This window comes from Penicillium diatomitis (genome assembly GCF_028827545.1).
Source record: "Penicillium diatomitis strain IBT 30728 chromosome Unknown utg000002l_segment0_segment0, whole genome shotgun sequence".
In the NCBI taxonomy this organism is placed as follows: Eukaryota; Fungi; Ascomycota; class Eurotiomycetes; order Eurotiales; family Aspergillaceae; genus Penicillium; species Penicillium diatomitis.
In genome coordinates, this window is record NW_026623174.1 from 387,412 (window position 1) to 402,263 (window position 14,852).

Below are 14,852 nucleotides of genomic sequence, written 5' to 3' on the forward strand. Positions count from 1 at the left end.
GGTATGTACAGAGGACAGAAAGCGAATAACTTAAGTTGCCTATAGACATAGTCACGTCCATTCCTCAGACCTGGATATTCACCCGTCATCATGCGTGTTGCCGTTCTCTATGTTCCCAAGAATGTCACGGTCATGTGCAAGGATGGGTGTAGGCTGTAAGAAGGCCGCTTCATTGGTGGGTAGGTAAGAATTGGGTTGTATAGTACAAGGTCCTTTCCACCAAGACAAGATCTCTCGGTCTAAGCGCAAAGAGGGGAGTTTGATGATCTTCACATTCGAGACATGAACTGGTTTCTGGACGTTGGGAAAGGAGATGATATCAGACAGGATAAGCAAACAGAAGAGTGGCGGAGGGGGGAGTAGAAGACACAGAGAGTAGAAAGGAGGAGTAACAGGTTCATAAGTACAGAAGAAAGTGTGAGTAGGTAAAAAAAGTGTGACATAACATCGCCTGGCGACAAAAAGAAGAACAGACCAATCCCGATCTCTAGAAAGCCAAGCCAAATGCAGACCAGATTGCTAACATGATGAAGCAGAAATTCATACCGACTAAGAGTAAGAGCTGGCTTTCTAAGACGGAGGGATCGGAGTCTCATCGCGGCCATCCTTGCCAGCCGTGGTCTCCGGGTCGGCGGTGGGCTCATGGGGAGCAATGGTCTCGCCACCCTTGCCGTCAAAGTATTTGGCAAACTCGGCGCTGTCTGGCCACTCACGAGGACCTAGGAGACGAACCAAATCATCACGACCGAGCACCTCCTTGGACAGAAGCTCCTCTGCGACAATACCCAGCTCCTTCTTCTTGGAGCTTAGCAGGTCGTGGCACTGCTTGTATGCCTCATCCACAATGCGACGAACTTCCAAGTCGATCGTGCGGGCAGTGTCCTCTGAGAAAGGCTTCTGGAACTGCTGACTTGAGTCGTCCTCGTAGTGGATGTATCCGAGCTTCTTCGACATGCCGAATTTGGTAACCATGGCGGTAGCCATACGGGTGACCTTGTTGAAGTCATCACTAGCTCCGCTGGTGACAGTATCAAAGTGAAGCTCTTCACTAACTCGGCCACCCAAAGTCATTGCCATACGGTCCATAAGTTGATTCACGTTCATCAAGTAAGTGTCACCATTTGCGGGCAGATATTGGGCGTAGCCCAAAGCACCTTGACCTCGGGGGATGATTGAGACCTTCAACAATGGATCAGCCCACCGGAAGTACCAGCCACAAATGGCATGGCCGGCCTCGTGATAGGCAACTGTGCGCTTCTCCTCGGGCGACAGCACCAGTGATTTCTTTTCCAAACCACCAATCACACGTTCAATAGCTTGCTCGAAGTGACGCATAACAACCTTGTCGGCATTCTCTCGCGCAGCTTGGGAGAACCATTAGTATATTTTCAAGAACGCCGGAGGGGGAGGGGATGTGTGGACTTACCGACGAGGGCGGCCTCGTTAACGCAGTTGGCAATATCAGCTCCCGCAAATCCAGGAGTCAAGGCAGCAAGTCGACCTTCCAGGAAGTCCATGTTTTCGTCGGTGACGATCTTCTTGAGATGAACCCGGAAAATTTGCTTGCGACCATCCATTGTAGGACGGTCGATCGAAATGTGACGATCGAAACGTCCTGGACGCATCAGGGCCTTATCGAGAACGTCAGGTCGGTTAGTACCGGCCAAGACGACGACTTGCTCGGAAGTATTGAAGCCGTCCATTTCGGTCAGAATTTGGTTGAGGGTGCTTTCACGCTCGTCGTTGCCGCCACCAAAGTTGGACTTGGAACGAGACTTTCCAATCGCATCGATCTCATCAATGAAGATAATGCACGGTGTGTTTTTGCGGGCGTTTGCGAAGAGATCGCGAACACGAGACGGGCCAACGCCGACAAACATCTCCACGAATTCGGAGCCGCTGACGCTAAAGAACGGCACGCCTGACTCGCCAGCGGTCGCTTTGGCGAGCAGCGTCTTACCAGTACCAGGGGGGCCGGAAAGGATGGCACCCCGGGGAATCTTGGCACCAAGTCTCTGGAATCGCTCGGGTTGCTGAAGGAAGCTCACGAACTCCATAATCTCGACCTTAGCCTCGTCCATGCCGGCGACATCAGAGAACTTGATCTTGATATCAGTTTCGTGATTGAATCGTTTGGCACGGCTCTTGCCGATACCGAAGATGCCGCTCTGACCAGCTCCTCCAGCACCACGCCGGGAGAACCAGTAGATACCGCCAATGAGCAGCAAAGTAGGAGCAAAAGACAACAGAGCGCTACCCCATGGTACCTCATCCACATAAGCGACTGGAATTCGTTCGTGATTTGGGATACCAAGCTCGTACTGAGCCTGTTCGAGCTTCCTCTCGAAGCTATCTACTGAGCCGATGCTGAAGTAGACATGAGTCACGGGCTGCCCGGCACCCTCGGGATAGACTTGGTTCACGACTTCGCGGTTGAGATCGACGCGGACACGATGACCATTTGCGACGGTGAGCTTCTCTACAAGGCCTTTATCCAGATAGTTGGACCGGAATTCTTGCCAGGTAATTTCCCGGCCTGCACCCTCGCCGGGGAAGAAGCTGCGGTAGATGTAGTATGTGACGAATGCTGTGACAAGGAAGGATGCAGGATCGAGACGGAACTCAAAGACCTTGGGAGTTGGGAAGCCTTGGTCTTGTTTCTTTTTCTTCTGCTGGTCTCGGGCGGATTGCTCGTGCTCCTTGCCACCCTGCTCTTTGCTCTTCTGGCTAGCCTCTTCTTGTCCATCCTGAGACTTCTCGCCGTTTTTTTTCGCCTGCACATTGTCGTCCTGTTGATTTTTGGTGATGCCCCGGATATCTTCCTTGGCGAGATCGCTGGTGTACTTGAACAGCCATCGCATCATGCGAATGTGGTCCATCAAGGACGCATTTTTGTGCTTCTCGATAAACTGTCGGACTTCATCGGGCATGCCATTCTTCATCAAGTGTTTCCGCAGTGTTTCGATTGCCTCGTGCTGTGAATCTGGCATGCGGGTCTTGAGGTGTTTCACGAAAGCATCCAGCTTCAACTGGTCTTCCGAGCTCAACACCGACTCAGGCTCGCCACCCTTAGACTGGGAATTCTCGGAATCCTTGTTGGGGGGTGTTGGGCCACTGGTGGCATAGTTCCGAATACGAGAGGATGTGATAAGTGAAGACAGTCGAGACGGATGCGTTCGCAGAGAAGTCGTTCCAGCGCGGCCGAGGCACTCGGTGGCTCTCCTCGAGAATCGGGCAATGTTGCCAGGCCGCCGAAGGATTGAGGCCATTATCAAGAGAAGAGGAGCCCAGAGGGCTGTGAGAATGAGAGAAAGGGATGATCAATCGGCCTCGAGGTTGATGGACAACTTCGCGCTATCCTTCGAGCAATTCAAGGTTGCGGTGGAAAGCTGCCGAGCTGCGGCCACTTTCGGCGCGGGTTTTCCTGAAGCCCCGGTACTCGCTGAGTCATCGTGGAGGAGTCCGGGCCTTGCCGTCGATTAGTCCGTTCGATCGAGTTCCCGCCCATCGATCTTGATCTGGTTTAGAGTTGACGTGCAGTAGCTGTGCCCATCGGCTGCGATACGTTCCTTTACTCCTCTAAACATCCTTTCTTGTTGCAGGACGCTGCGAAGTGCTTACTACCGTCAAGGAGATGAGATGACCTGACCTCAGCATCGCTTTCGAGATAACGGTTAGTTACGTCCAGCCTGAAGAGGCAGATAGTGACGAGGTGAGCTTTGAGAGAGGAGATGCTCTCACAATTGATCGTCTCCATCAAGATCTGCTTGAGTCTATCAAACACTATCCGGAGTGTCTGTTTGAGACTTGAGGCGCACCTGCCGGAACCTGTCAACAGTTATGTCAACGAAGAGTGAAGAGGCGAGGTGTCGCAATGACGGGGAGGAAGACATTCACAATATAGGTATCACAGCTTCTGGACTCCATCTCATGGGTCTTGAGCAAAACTACTCCAAGCTCTCTCTTCCATATTTCCATGGGTCAAAGGACAGAAGAACAGGCATAAAGTCTTGATTAGTCCCGTAATTGCATCGATGTGATGCCCGCTATGGTAGCTCTCCCAAAATTTTGTCAATATCCGGGGCCAGTCTACCTCTGAAAACAAGTCAGTGTATCGATCCGAGACAGTTTTCCAAGTGGCACGGTAGACCAGCCATCGAAATGGGATTGCTAGGTATGCCCGTGGCACAAGACAATTCGCGCCCAGTTGTACGCCGTAACCATCCGGGCTCCATTCCAGGGCGTCAGGATACTCACAGGCCATAAACACCCAAGCTGGAATCACAATCAAAAGAAGATACAAGTCCGCGGCTATTTGCTGGAACGCTATTGCAGGCGTCCGAGAGAGTGAAGACTCGGCTCCACTCTTAACCCATGCACATCCATTCAGTAATTTCAGATGTCTCTCGGCTGAAACGGATGTGAAAGTCAATGCGATGCAGGACGTAGAATAAGCGCACTTCTCAGTGAAAGGAACAATAACGTAATAAGTGAAGCAACCCCTGCTCTGTATCCTGGCCTGCTCGTAGGCCTCGTCTGCTGATTCGCCAGCTTTGAGCTCAGGTGATCTCCTTGAGCCATGAATTCAGGCTACGCCTACATTACATGAATGCATACTACCATCCCTGCCGACGGGGTTGGCCCCATAGGTCAGTGGTTGATTTCTCTGCACCACGCAGAGCATCGGAAGTCCGACTCACATTAATAATGGTCAGGCAATGACTACTCCTGTAGGTCCCTGGGTCCTCTTTGTGACAGGATATTGCGCACGGGTGATGAGACTTACCTTCCATAAGGATGTTGTTCATGCACGGCTGTTCCGTGGAGCCATGCATCAAGACGTCAGGATCGCGCTACAGTGCCTCTCGACAACGACTTCGCTTGATGATCAAATGCACATCCCTTGGTCTGTTACGGATGCTGTTATTTTACATCCTGTCATTTACTCGTGTAGTCCAAGGGGATGGAAAGGACATGGTATGATGGTAGAGTATGAAAGATAGACTACGATACTACGATAGGATCTGACGCCGTTGGGGACCATTCGGCTAGTCAGTTCCCGCTACCAGTGACCGTATCCATGCGTGTAATTAGACTAATGAATTGCTCAAGGAGCGGGACATTCCGATGAGTTTCAGGTATAGAGACGAACTACTAGTAGCACTACTACTATGTACTGGTACTTCTCCTTGTTTGGATGATTCTGCCGAATCACCACCCACAAACCTGCACGTGAGATAGCCTCTCGTCCTTCCCTTCTCTTTTCACCAATACAGTTGTGTTTCTACCTTCTTTTTCCCTTCTTGTAGATCAACATCTACAAATACTCCTAGTTGCTGAAAAAGCTTCCGGAATGCCGAGGTAGCCGACAACCGACACCACACTTGGCACAATCTCCCCACAAAAGCTTGTCTGAGCTTAGCAGCGAGCTAAAGCCTACCCATTCCCGAACATTGGCCACAAAGTTTAACCCCTCAAAAGATAAGACTGGACTTTTGCCATAGTTACGTGTCCTTGGCCGAATATGTGTCATGGATTGCGGACCTCTAGATTATTTACCCCTCAGTCAGGGTTTCCTTCATCGGTCCAACACCTTATCGCATGACAAGCATTGACGTCGCACGTCTGGCTTAGCCGCCAAAGATGAGCGTCGCCCCCTTTCTTGTGATTCCTGAAGGGTAGAGTGGCTGGCACGCGGAAGCCGAACAGAATGGAGCGAGAGATGGAGATGGGCAACAGTATTGCTAAATCGGCCGGTCAAGCAGTTCCAAAGGCGACTTCGGTGCGAGAAACCTCGCCCACCCACCCAAGTTTCCGAACGGTTTGATTCGTTTGGGGCCGGTCCCGCTGATTCGCGTGACCGGCCCTCGACCGGAAAGGTTCTGGTGGAGGTCCGTCGGAGTAGCGCTCTTATCGCTTTCATGCCCAGCCTGGATCAAGCTTGCCCAGGAAGTTTGAATCCATCGTCGACAAGCCTTCCATAGGAATTCCCTCCCTCAAGTGGGTGCGAAGGGCAGGTACCTCGCTCCATCACACGTGCCAAAAACCTTTTTGTTCAAGCCACTATCAGCTTTCAATCACCGCAGAAGGCTACACACCATTAGAGTGAGCACTACAGCTGTCTCAGTCGGCGAAGTATTGCGCCAGAAATGGAGCATATCGCCGAAGATTACCATGTTTTCGACCGCCCGCAGGAACCGCCACGCGGAGGACACCATTGGGCCGTCGTCTTCATCATGCAGTACACAGTCCTTACGTAGTCGCATCCAGCTATGAATGTTGGCTACCGCAGTAATTGAACCAGTGATGAATGAGCATTCCATTACATCGCCACTGATCAGACCTGGTGGCGTTATCTTTCGAGCGCTATGTGACTTGCATGCACCACCGAGAAGGAGATACGTGCGTATTCCATGGTCTATTCCCTGTGGCGGTTGACACTGACAGTGGCCGAAACGCGAGCGATAAGAAGTTGGACACCGTTGCCGTAACTGTTCACACGCGCATGGACTGCGTGGATTGCCTCGTGCAACCCCATTGAGGGGCAAAAAGCCCGTTAGTCGGACACTAGAGGGCTTCTGCCGGCGGGCGTGCGCGATGCAACATTCACCTTCTTCTTTGGGACAAGCTATCTCGACGACCCCGCCTCGGCTCGAAGGATCGACTAGACACCGGTGGAGAAAGGCGCATCTAGCATGTTTCTGGAGGCGTCGCTTGGTTATCTGCGCGCGTGACAGCGTCTATGCTCACTGCCGAGGGCCCAGTGGGTGTTAGATGGGGGAAAAGATTCAAATATGGCGTCCAACCCCAGATGTGATCTCGAGTCGAAGCAGGTCAGAGGACGACTTTCACATCGACTCTTCGTTGTCCAAATTCGTGACAATGCCGGAAGACTCAGAACGTGTCGAAGAGCACGTCCCCTCGCCGCTGGTGGTCGAGGAGAAGGAGAAGAGTGACACCAAGCAGATGTCTTCGTGGAAGGAACCATCCATCAAAGAAGTTCCTCTACCGGCATACACAGACAATGAAGCTCTTTCGACTGAAAAGATCGGCCCCTTGGAAGACGCGGAGGAGATCGTTACTCATGTCATTCATGTGGACGATGACCCGTCCCTCAGTCCCTGGACCTTTCGCATGTTCTTCATTGGTGAGTTGCCAATCATCAGCGTGGACGCATCCAACAGGTGCCTGGAGGAATGCTAATCACTCGGCGCGGAATAGGCATCGGTCTCTCGGCCTTTGGTGCTGTTCTCCAAGAGATCATGTACTTCAAGCCTCAGGTTGTCTTTGTCTCAGTCATGTTCTTGACAGTCCTGGCCCAAGCCATGGGTACTTTCATGGCAGCCTTCCTCCCAAAAGGCGGTGCTATCGGCCGGTTTCTCAACCCTTTCCCGTGGAACCGTAAGGAGCATACCGCAGCGGTCCTGATGGCTTCGGCTGCCTCAGTTTCTGCACTGTCGACAGAGGCGCTGTCTGTACAAAAGCTCTGGTATGGGGGTTATCCCAACCAGGTCGCCGGAATTTTCATCACCTTATCCTCCCAGCTCCTTGGGTACGGTGTTGCCGGCATGATGCGAGGCGTTTTGGTGTATCCCACTTCGATGCTGTGGCCTGCAAATCTGCCCATCACGTCTGTCATGGAAACTCTGCATAAGCCCAAGGCAGAGACGAGGAAGCGATTCAAAGTCTTTTGGATTGTTTTCGCGGCGATCTTCTGTTGGGAGTGGTTCCCTGAGGTAGGTCTTGTGATATATCATTTTCTCCGGATCCTCTTCGATCAGTTCTGCTGACACCTTGCAGTACATATTCCCCCTCCTGTCGGCAGTCTCAATCTTCTGTCTTGCAGATCAGAATAATGCCGTCTTCACCAATCTGTTTGGTGGTTCTCAGGGTAACGAAGGCATGGGCTTCCTTTCCGTGTGCTTTGACTGGAATTACATTGCTGGATTTGGATCGCCTTTGTGGATGCCTTTGCAGACCCTCACCAACAGTTTCATTGGTTACCTGGGATGCGTCCTTCTCTCAATGGCCCTCTATTACGGCAACATCTGGCGGGCTCAAGATTTCCCCTTTATGTCTCAGCTTCTCTACGACGGCAGCTCCAACTCTACCAATTACGTTCCGTACAACGAGACGGCCATCATGAATGCAGATTTCACGGTCAACAATACCATGGTCGACCAAATGGGCACGCCATATTTGACCGCGACCTACGTCAATTATCTCATTGTGTCCAACGCAGGTATGACTGCCACCATTATACACATGTTGCTTTGGAACTACAAAGAGGTGAAGCAAGGCTGGGCTTGGATGACTATGGCCAACATGAAGATGCTTCTGCGGCCTTCAACATACATGTTCTGGCATCAATCTGGCAGCCGGACTGAGGAAGAGAAGGAGAAAATTCGCCAGGACCCTTCCATCGATCCTCACTACAAGCTGATGCTTGACTACGACGAAGTTCCCTCCACGTGGTACTTCTGTATTTTCGCAGTCAGCTGGATTGTCGCGCTCGTCTGCTTGTATGTCATGAAGTCCACCCTCCCATGGTGGGGCTTTGTGATTGCCACCCTCTTCCTCTTCGTATTCATGGTCTTCTTTGGAGCACAAAATGGTATCACCGGTTTCGGTTACAATTTGCAGTCAATCTTCCAAATGTTGGCTGGGTACATGTTCCCTGGTCGTCCGCTAGGTATGTCTATGTCTACTTCACGCTTGGACTATTATCTCGGCCCCGCTAACTAAAGCGCAGCAAATATGTACTTCACCACCTATACATACAACGGCCTGTCGCAAGGCTTCCTACTCGCAAGAGATCTGAAGCTTGCTCAACAGAACAAGCTGTCTCCCAAAGCCACATTCACCACTCAAGTAATTGGCTGTGTGATGGGCGCCCTTCTCAACTACGTGATGATGATCAGGTAAGACGAGCTGCTCCAGGCATATGAGCCCTCGAGTTGACCAAATGCAATCGAATACTGACCCTTATACCCTCAGCATCGTCCAAAACCAAGCCCCCATTCTCGAGTCCGCCGAGGGTACCAACATCTGGTCCGGCGCCCAGATTCAACAATTCAACACTCTCGCCATTGCCTGGTCCATCGCACCCAGAATGTTCTCCTTTGGCGCTATTTACGAATGGGTGACAGCCGCCTTCTTGATCGGGTTCCTTATGCCGCTGCCCTTCTACATCATGCACCGATTCTTCCCTCGACAGAAGATTTGGCCGTACTTCAACACCGCCATCATCATCTGGTACTGCGGAGAGCTTTTCGTTGGTTTGAACGCCTCCATTACCAGCTACTACATCATCGGCTACTTTGGTCAATTCTACCTGCGACGCTACCGTCCCCAATGGTTCGTCAAGTGGAACTACCTGATCTCTGCTGCACTGGATGGCGGTACCCAGGTCATGGTCTTCTTGGCGACATTCGCTGTCTTTGGAGGCTCTGGAAAGGCGGTGCCGTTCCCCACGTGGGCTGGAAATCTGGCAAACAACTTTGACCGATGCAAGTACAATGCCAATGGGTAGATCACTTGGCCCCGGCTTTGCTGTGCTATGTCTTGCCCCTTGTGCTGTGCCGCATCCCCGCCATGAGGCTTATAAGAGAAGAGACGTGTCATCCGCACCATTAGGGGCCGTTTCATGCTTTACTTGTCTCTGTCCGTAACGTTGCTAATACTTCCATCACAACGTTTCTATTCAAGATTCTTGTCGTCGTCAGGCAATCCGTACCAACACAGTAGTCCACTTTTCTAACTAGTCTTACCTGGACTCGGACCCCTGCCCCCTAGGATCTTCTATTCACTGGTATTATGTCTCAAGTAGTTTCACTGGTCCACATTCTGGTTTCCATCTACGGCTCGACGCGGTAGCCCAGGAGGGAGTCATCTTAATAGCGGGTCATGAATTGAATGTAATGATTATTGTGTCCTTTCCCCTTATTCTCGAACCAATTGAACGCCATCGCACTGGAAGGGGAGGGTTTGATTATACATTTGACATGGTCAGGCGATAAAAGATAGACAGATCATGGTCTCAACAGCAACGCTTCACCAAACAGAAAGCAGACATGCCACAATAAAAAACTCCAAACTCATGAAACCCTGCAGCAAGCACCAAAAGCTTGAGGCATAGCCAGGGGGTTGGACATACGAATGATAAGTGGCGATATAGGCGGAGAGGGGTATTTTGAGTTGCGTTGTTGGAGAGCCAATTACGAGGGAGGCATGCCAGTGGCTCCAGATCCTTCAAACATTGGGAAATTCATCGACATGTCCGCCCAATCCCACTCTATTGTCATTGGCATTTGCCAAAGATCTTGTGGAACAAATGGCTGCTGGAAAGATCCCGCGTTGGGACTCATGGGCCGGAATGACTGATCGGGGAACGGCATTCCACCCATCTGCCCTGGGCTCAGCATATCTGGGAACTCTTGTGATAAGCCCGGCATGGTCGGAACGCTGGAAATATAATCAGTAGAGGTGCCTGAAGTGGGTGGCACCGCCGCCTCGTTTGTAAATCCTCTGTCTGCGAAAGGAGGAGCCTGTTCTGAGAACATAGAGGATGAAAAGGACGGATACGGTGGCGCGGAGGCTCGGCCCGCTGGCTGTGATTGCCGCGCCGCTGTTCCATTTGCGTCTGGGGATCCATTTGCATGTGGCGTGGTAGCTTTTCGCTTCTTGCGTGCGTGTGATTCCTTTTCAGCCTTGTCCAGAACGACTTTGGCGATCCTTTCAAATTCGCCGCACAGTGCCAGCATGCGCTTGATGCTGCCATTGGACTCATCCGACACAAGTGTGGACAAAAAATTGACCACGACATTCATCAATTTCACGTCAGACCGAGCACGCGCGTCATTTGGATTTTGGAGAATGTTGGCGAACAGGGTCACCAGAGCGGACACGGGATAGTAGAGAATCAACCTGTCGCGTAAAGTCAGAACCCCGTAGAACACCACTCAAAATGAACAAGGTCTGCTTACCAAACACATGCAAAATCTCCCTGTGGGATATACTTGATCAGATTGATTGACGCTCGAGCAGCAGTCACGCACAAGGCGGCAGACATAAAGACCCTCGGATTCAAAGGCCGAGCATTTAGACCTTGAATCGCATAGTTGGAAAGTCGACTCGTCCAATAGCCGTGATGTACAGACATGCGGTGAATGGTTGTCAGACAATTATAGTAAGCAAAGTGGAGAACAACGACATGGATCAAAAGAGGTCCATGCGTTGCTTGAATCTCATGCTCAGGTCGATATTCGATAGGAATGCTGTCCTTCCAGTCTTCTAGCTCTTTGTCCAACTCACCAATCGTATTGAGCAATTCGCCATCAGACTGTTTAGAAGCTTTGGCTGAGTAGAGCTTTTTGTAGACCCGACTTTCGATTGTGGCAAATTCGCACAAAGACCTAAACAGATTGAATTTCCCTTTACCGTCGGCAAGCGGCACATGCCCAACGTTATCAGGAGGATCTTCGCTCGGGAGGTCAACATTCATATCGTCGTCGTCCTGCACCGGCGGCCGTCCGGAACGCAAACAAATGCTTTCAAAATGATCAGTAACTTCTTCTCAAAGTGGGGATCAGGCTTGCTCAAAAAGAAAGACTTACTCTTTATCGAGGCAGTAAGCAATCCAAAAGACTCGTTTGCGCTGCTCGACTTCGACCTGATTCAGTCCGAAGCTAGATCCCCGCTTGTGTAGGCCAATGCTATGGGAGAGGCGAATAGCGGCGGCCACCAAGAAAAACGCTGGCTGAGGATTGGGCGTGCCTTGTAGGAATAGACTCTGCCAAGGAATGTCAGGATCGGAGCAAGGCTGTAGGCCTAAGATGGTTCTGGTGACTCACCATTCCTAATAGAGCTTGAACACTAAGAAGGTCGGTATTTCGCATGGTCAATTCCGTCAAGACCCCCATGGCATTTTTCAAGTAAAGCCACGCCTTTTGATCTTCCTCGTGGGGCACGAGGTTGCTCATCACGCGCAGACGGTGAGAGATGGCCAACACGACGTTGATGCTCGCCCACCAACCCGAACCCTCATATGGATCGCGCGAGTACTGCCGGTCCACCAGGTGCATGAAGGTTGCCTCGTGGAAAAGAGGGAACATGCAATTGAAATTCTCGAAAAAGTCCTTGAACAGCGATAGCGCCTCCTCTTTCGGGGGTAGTGGTTTGAACACCCGTCGTGCGAAAATGTCGCTAAAGATCTCCGGCTTCCAATACATCCACTTGTTGTCATCCACATATGCCGAGGCAATCATTTCTTGAAATGATGTATCCCCCGTTTTCTCATTGACCCATTGTATGCCTTTGGGGGAGAAGATAGAGAATCCCGAAGACGAGCCTGCATTTGAGCGGTCAATTGCTGCCATTCCGTTCTCTTTCTCTCGTGGCAGTGACGCTCAATGACTTTTCTTACCTATGTACCGGGTTTCGCCGCAGTTGTTGGTCACTAGCGAGCACATCATATCCGACAATGCCTCCACCTCGGTTTCGGAGCCTTTTTGTGAATCCGGGGATGTTTCGGCGGTGCGGGGGCTGGAATGTGAATCCATGCGGGGTGTGGTACAGTGAGAAGTAGTCTGCGGTTGCGGGGTTGCACTTGTGGCACTCGTTCGAGGTGCACCTTTGGCGGCGTTGAGGGCGTTGGTCCGATCGGCCAGTCGCTTTTCCAGTGTACCCAGATCTGTCTTTCCATTGTCGTCTTCCGAGAGGAGGCCGGAAAGTCGGAGGAGCGATTCCATCCGGCCAAGGCGATTCTCTAGGCCCTCGATGTATTTTGCGCTGTGTCCAGAGTGACCAGTGAGCAGACGAGCCATTGATCTCAATGCCCGTCATCCTGGGCCTGGGATATGGACCTACCCTTTGGGGGGATTTCGTTTCTTCTCGACTTGAGTGAAGATACATTCCGTTTTGTAATTGATGCAGTGGGAACATTTGGGCATCTTGCCATCACATTTGATTTTTTTCTTGCGACACATGTCGCAAGCCTAGTCACATGAACTCGATCAGCTCGATGAGTTTCATTGTTATCACCATGCAGCGCGACATACTCGTGCAATTCTCCGCCGCTTCGCGTCATTGGCATCCTCTCCCGCCGCCAGGTTCGAGTCGTCCGCATACAGGGACCCCCCGAGGCCACCCGAGTTGGACGCATCTTGTGAGTATCCTGCATAAAGCTGCTGCTGGTGCTGCTGCGGATGTTGCTGTTGTTGTTGTTGCTGCTGCTGGTTCATCATCATCTGTCTCATATCGAATCCCAATCCGTCTTCTTCCTGGCCGTCCATGACGACGGCTTTTTTTTTCTCGGTGGCGCGTTCGTACGCCGCGGGAGTGGAGCAAGACCGAGAGAGAGTGGGTGTGGGCGGGCAGTCGATGTAATCAGCTCTGCGGGGGATGTGCGTGATCTAATCCCGCTGAATTTCCAGTGGTGTGAGGAAGTTCGCGAAGGAGCAATGAAGTCGAGGCGAGGCGAAGAAGAAGAAAACGTGGGATGACGCAGTGAGGAGGTTTAGTCGAGGATCAGCGAGACCAGCACAGGTGAAGACGCCAGACGGAAAAGCTGCGCCCGTTGACCTGATCCAGCGGTAGTGCAGTGGAGAGCAATCCTACTGATGTAGCTTTGCGGAGGAAGCCGTCTAAAAGAAATGGGTCTGTCCCGTAATCGCGGTTCCGCTGAGTCAACAAGTCAACAGACCTTTACCTGACCTTGAGTACCTTCAAGTACTACTGGGAGATGAGTCCACTGGCACGCGAGTTGCGGCAGGATGACTTGATGAAGATAGCAAATGGCCCCCCAGCCCACGAGTTAAGTTTTCTTTGACGGGCAGTCAACGGCACGACCCAACAGGGTACGAATACGGACTACGGCGTGACGGGGACGCCAGCCCGGATCAGATATGGACAGCTCCGAGTCCCAGGCATCTGTCCATCGGTCGAATACGGAATACGGATCCTTGACCATCCGATACCTTGGGTGCCGTGATCCAGAGATTCAATGAGACCCTTCGGAACACAGTTGGTACAACTTGGTAGGGGCACCCGGAGACGCGTTTTGGAGTTTCCAATTTCATCAGTCTCCGGTCAAAGTGAACGAGTACAGCGATCCATCTGTAAATGAGAACAGAGCATGCCCGGCCGTTGCTATGAAGCCCGGCTCAACGGACTTGAAGACTTGACAAGATCAGTGACGCTCTACTCTTCGTCCGTTTTGTTCGTCCGAAACCTCCGTCACCACGTCAATAGCGGGCTCCAGATTGGGGTTTGCCAGGTGGAAGAGGTCAGGTGATTGATCGATTGATTCAGGCGCTTCCATCACCGTAGCTCTTAGTCATCAGTAGTTGGGGGCCCGCCCGCCCTGGTGAGGTCAATCCAGGGCATTCTTCGCCAGATGGGACGCCATTGACTACATCCCATGCCAGGTGTACTATCTACTTGCTTAGAAGAGGACATCAAATGGGCGCACAGATGCGTACTTGTCCAAGTGGGTGACACTTGCCGGGCTTCGCATGGCGCCTTCGCGTTTTGCACGACGGTCGTCAACTGTACCCGGCGAACAGCTCGGTGGCTAACGTGTTACAACTTACGAAGGATCTGATACTCGTTTAAAACAAGGGCAAGATAGCTGATCAAAAACCTGACTGTCGCCAACATAAACAACCGAATCCAAGACAGACGTGGATCACTGAGCCTGCACCTAAGCATAGTAATGCCATAGAAAGCGTAGCACACTTGGACGGTTTAGAAACTAGCGACTGTACTAGGTGTTCAACCTAGCGAGCTCGATCGCAGATTTCAAACATCAAATCACGACGTAAAAGGTCCACGACAACAGGAGGACACGGTGA

At 51.6% G+C, this 14,852-nt stretch overlaps 3 protein-coding genes across 3 annotated transcripts; 1 reads left to right on the plus strand and 2 right to left on the minus strand.

The window, feature by feature from the left end:
• Positions 1 to 570: 570 nt before the first annotated feature.
• N7539_001352 (ATP-dependent metallopeptidase FtsH/Yme1/Tma family protein) lies at positions 571 to 3,269 on the minus strand (the record flags this gene model as incomplete). Its single annotated transcript, XM_056930955.1, has 2 exons — positions 571 to 1,364; positions 1,427 to 3,269. The coding sequence occupies 2 exons, from the start codon at positions 3,267 to 3,269 to the stop codon at positions 571 to 573; spliced, it is 2,637 nt and encodes an 878-aa protein (XP_056792986.1).
• A 3,613-nt stretch (positions 3,270 to 6,882) lies between these two features.
• On the plus strand, positions 6,883 to 9,532 carry N7539_001353 (OPT family oligopeptide transporter; the record flags this gene model as incomplete). The annotated part of the gene is made up of 5 exons (XM_056930956.1): positions 6,883 to 7,147; positions 7,222 to 7,736; positions 7,801 to 8,692; positions 8,753 to 8,921; positions 8,998 to 9,532. 5 exons carry the CDS (start codon positions 6,883 to 6,885, stop codon positions 9,530 to 9,532), a joined length of 2,376 nt encoding a protein of 791 aa, XP_056792987.1.
• Positions 9,533 to 10,217: 685 nt separating this feature from the next.
• On the minus strand, positions 10,218 to 13,292 carry atrR (transcription factor atrR; the record flags this gene model as incomplete). The annotated part of the gene is made up of 7 exons (XM_056930957.1): positions 10,218 to 10,926; positions 10,986 to 11,549; positions 11,616 to 11,791; positions 11,853 to 12,349; positions 12,425 to 12,789; positions 12,868 to 12,995; positions 13,059 to 13,292. The coding sequence occupies 7 exons, from the start codon at positions 13,290 to 13,292 to the stop codon at positions 10,218 to 10,220; spliced, it is 2,673 nt and encodes an 890-aa protein (XP_056792988.1).
• Positions 13,293 to 14,852: the final 1,560 nt, after the last annotated feature.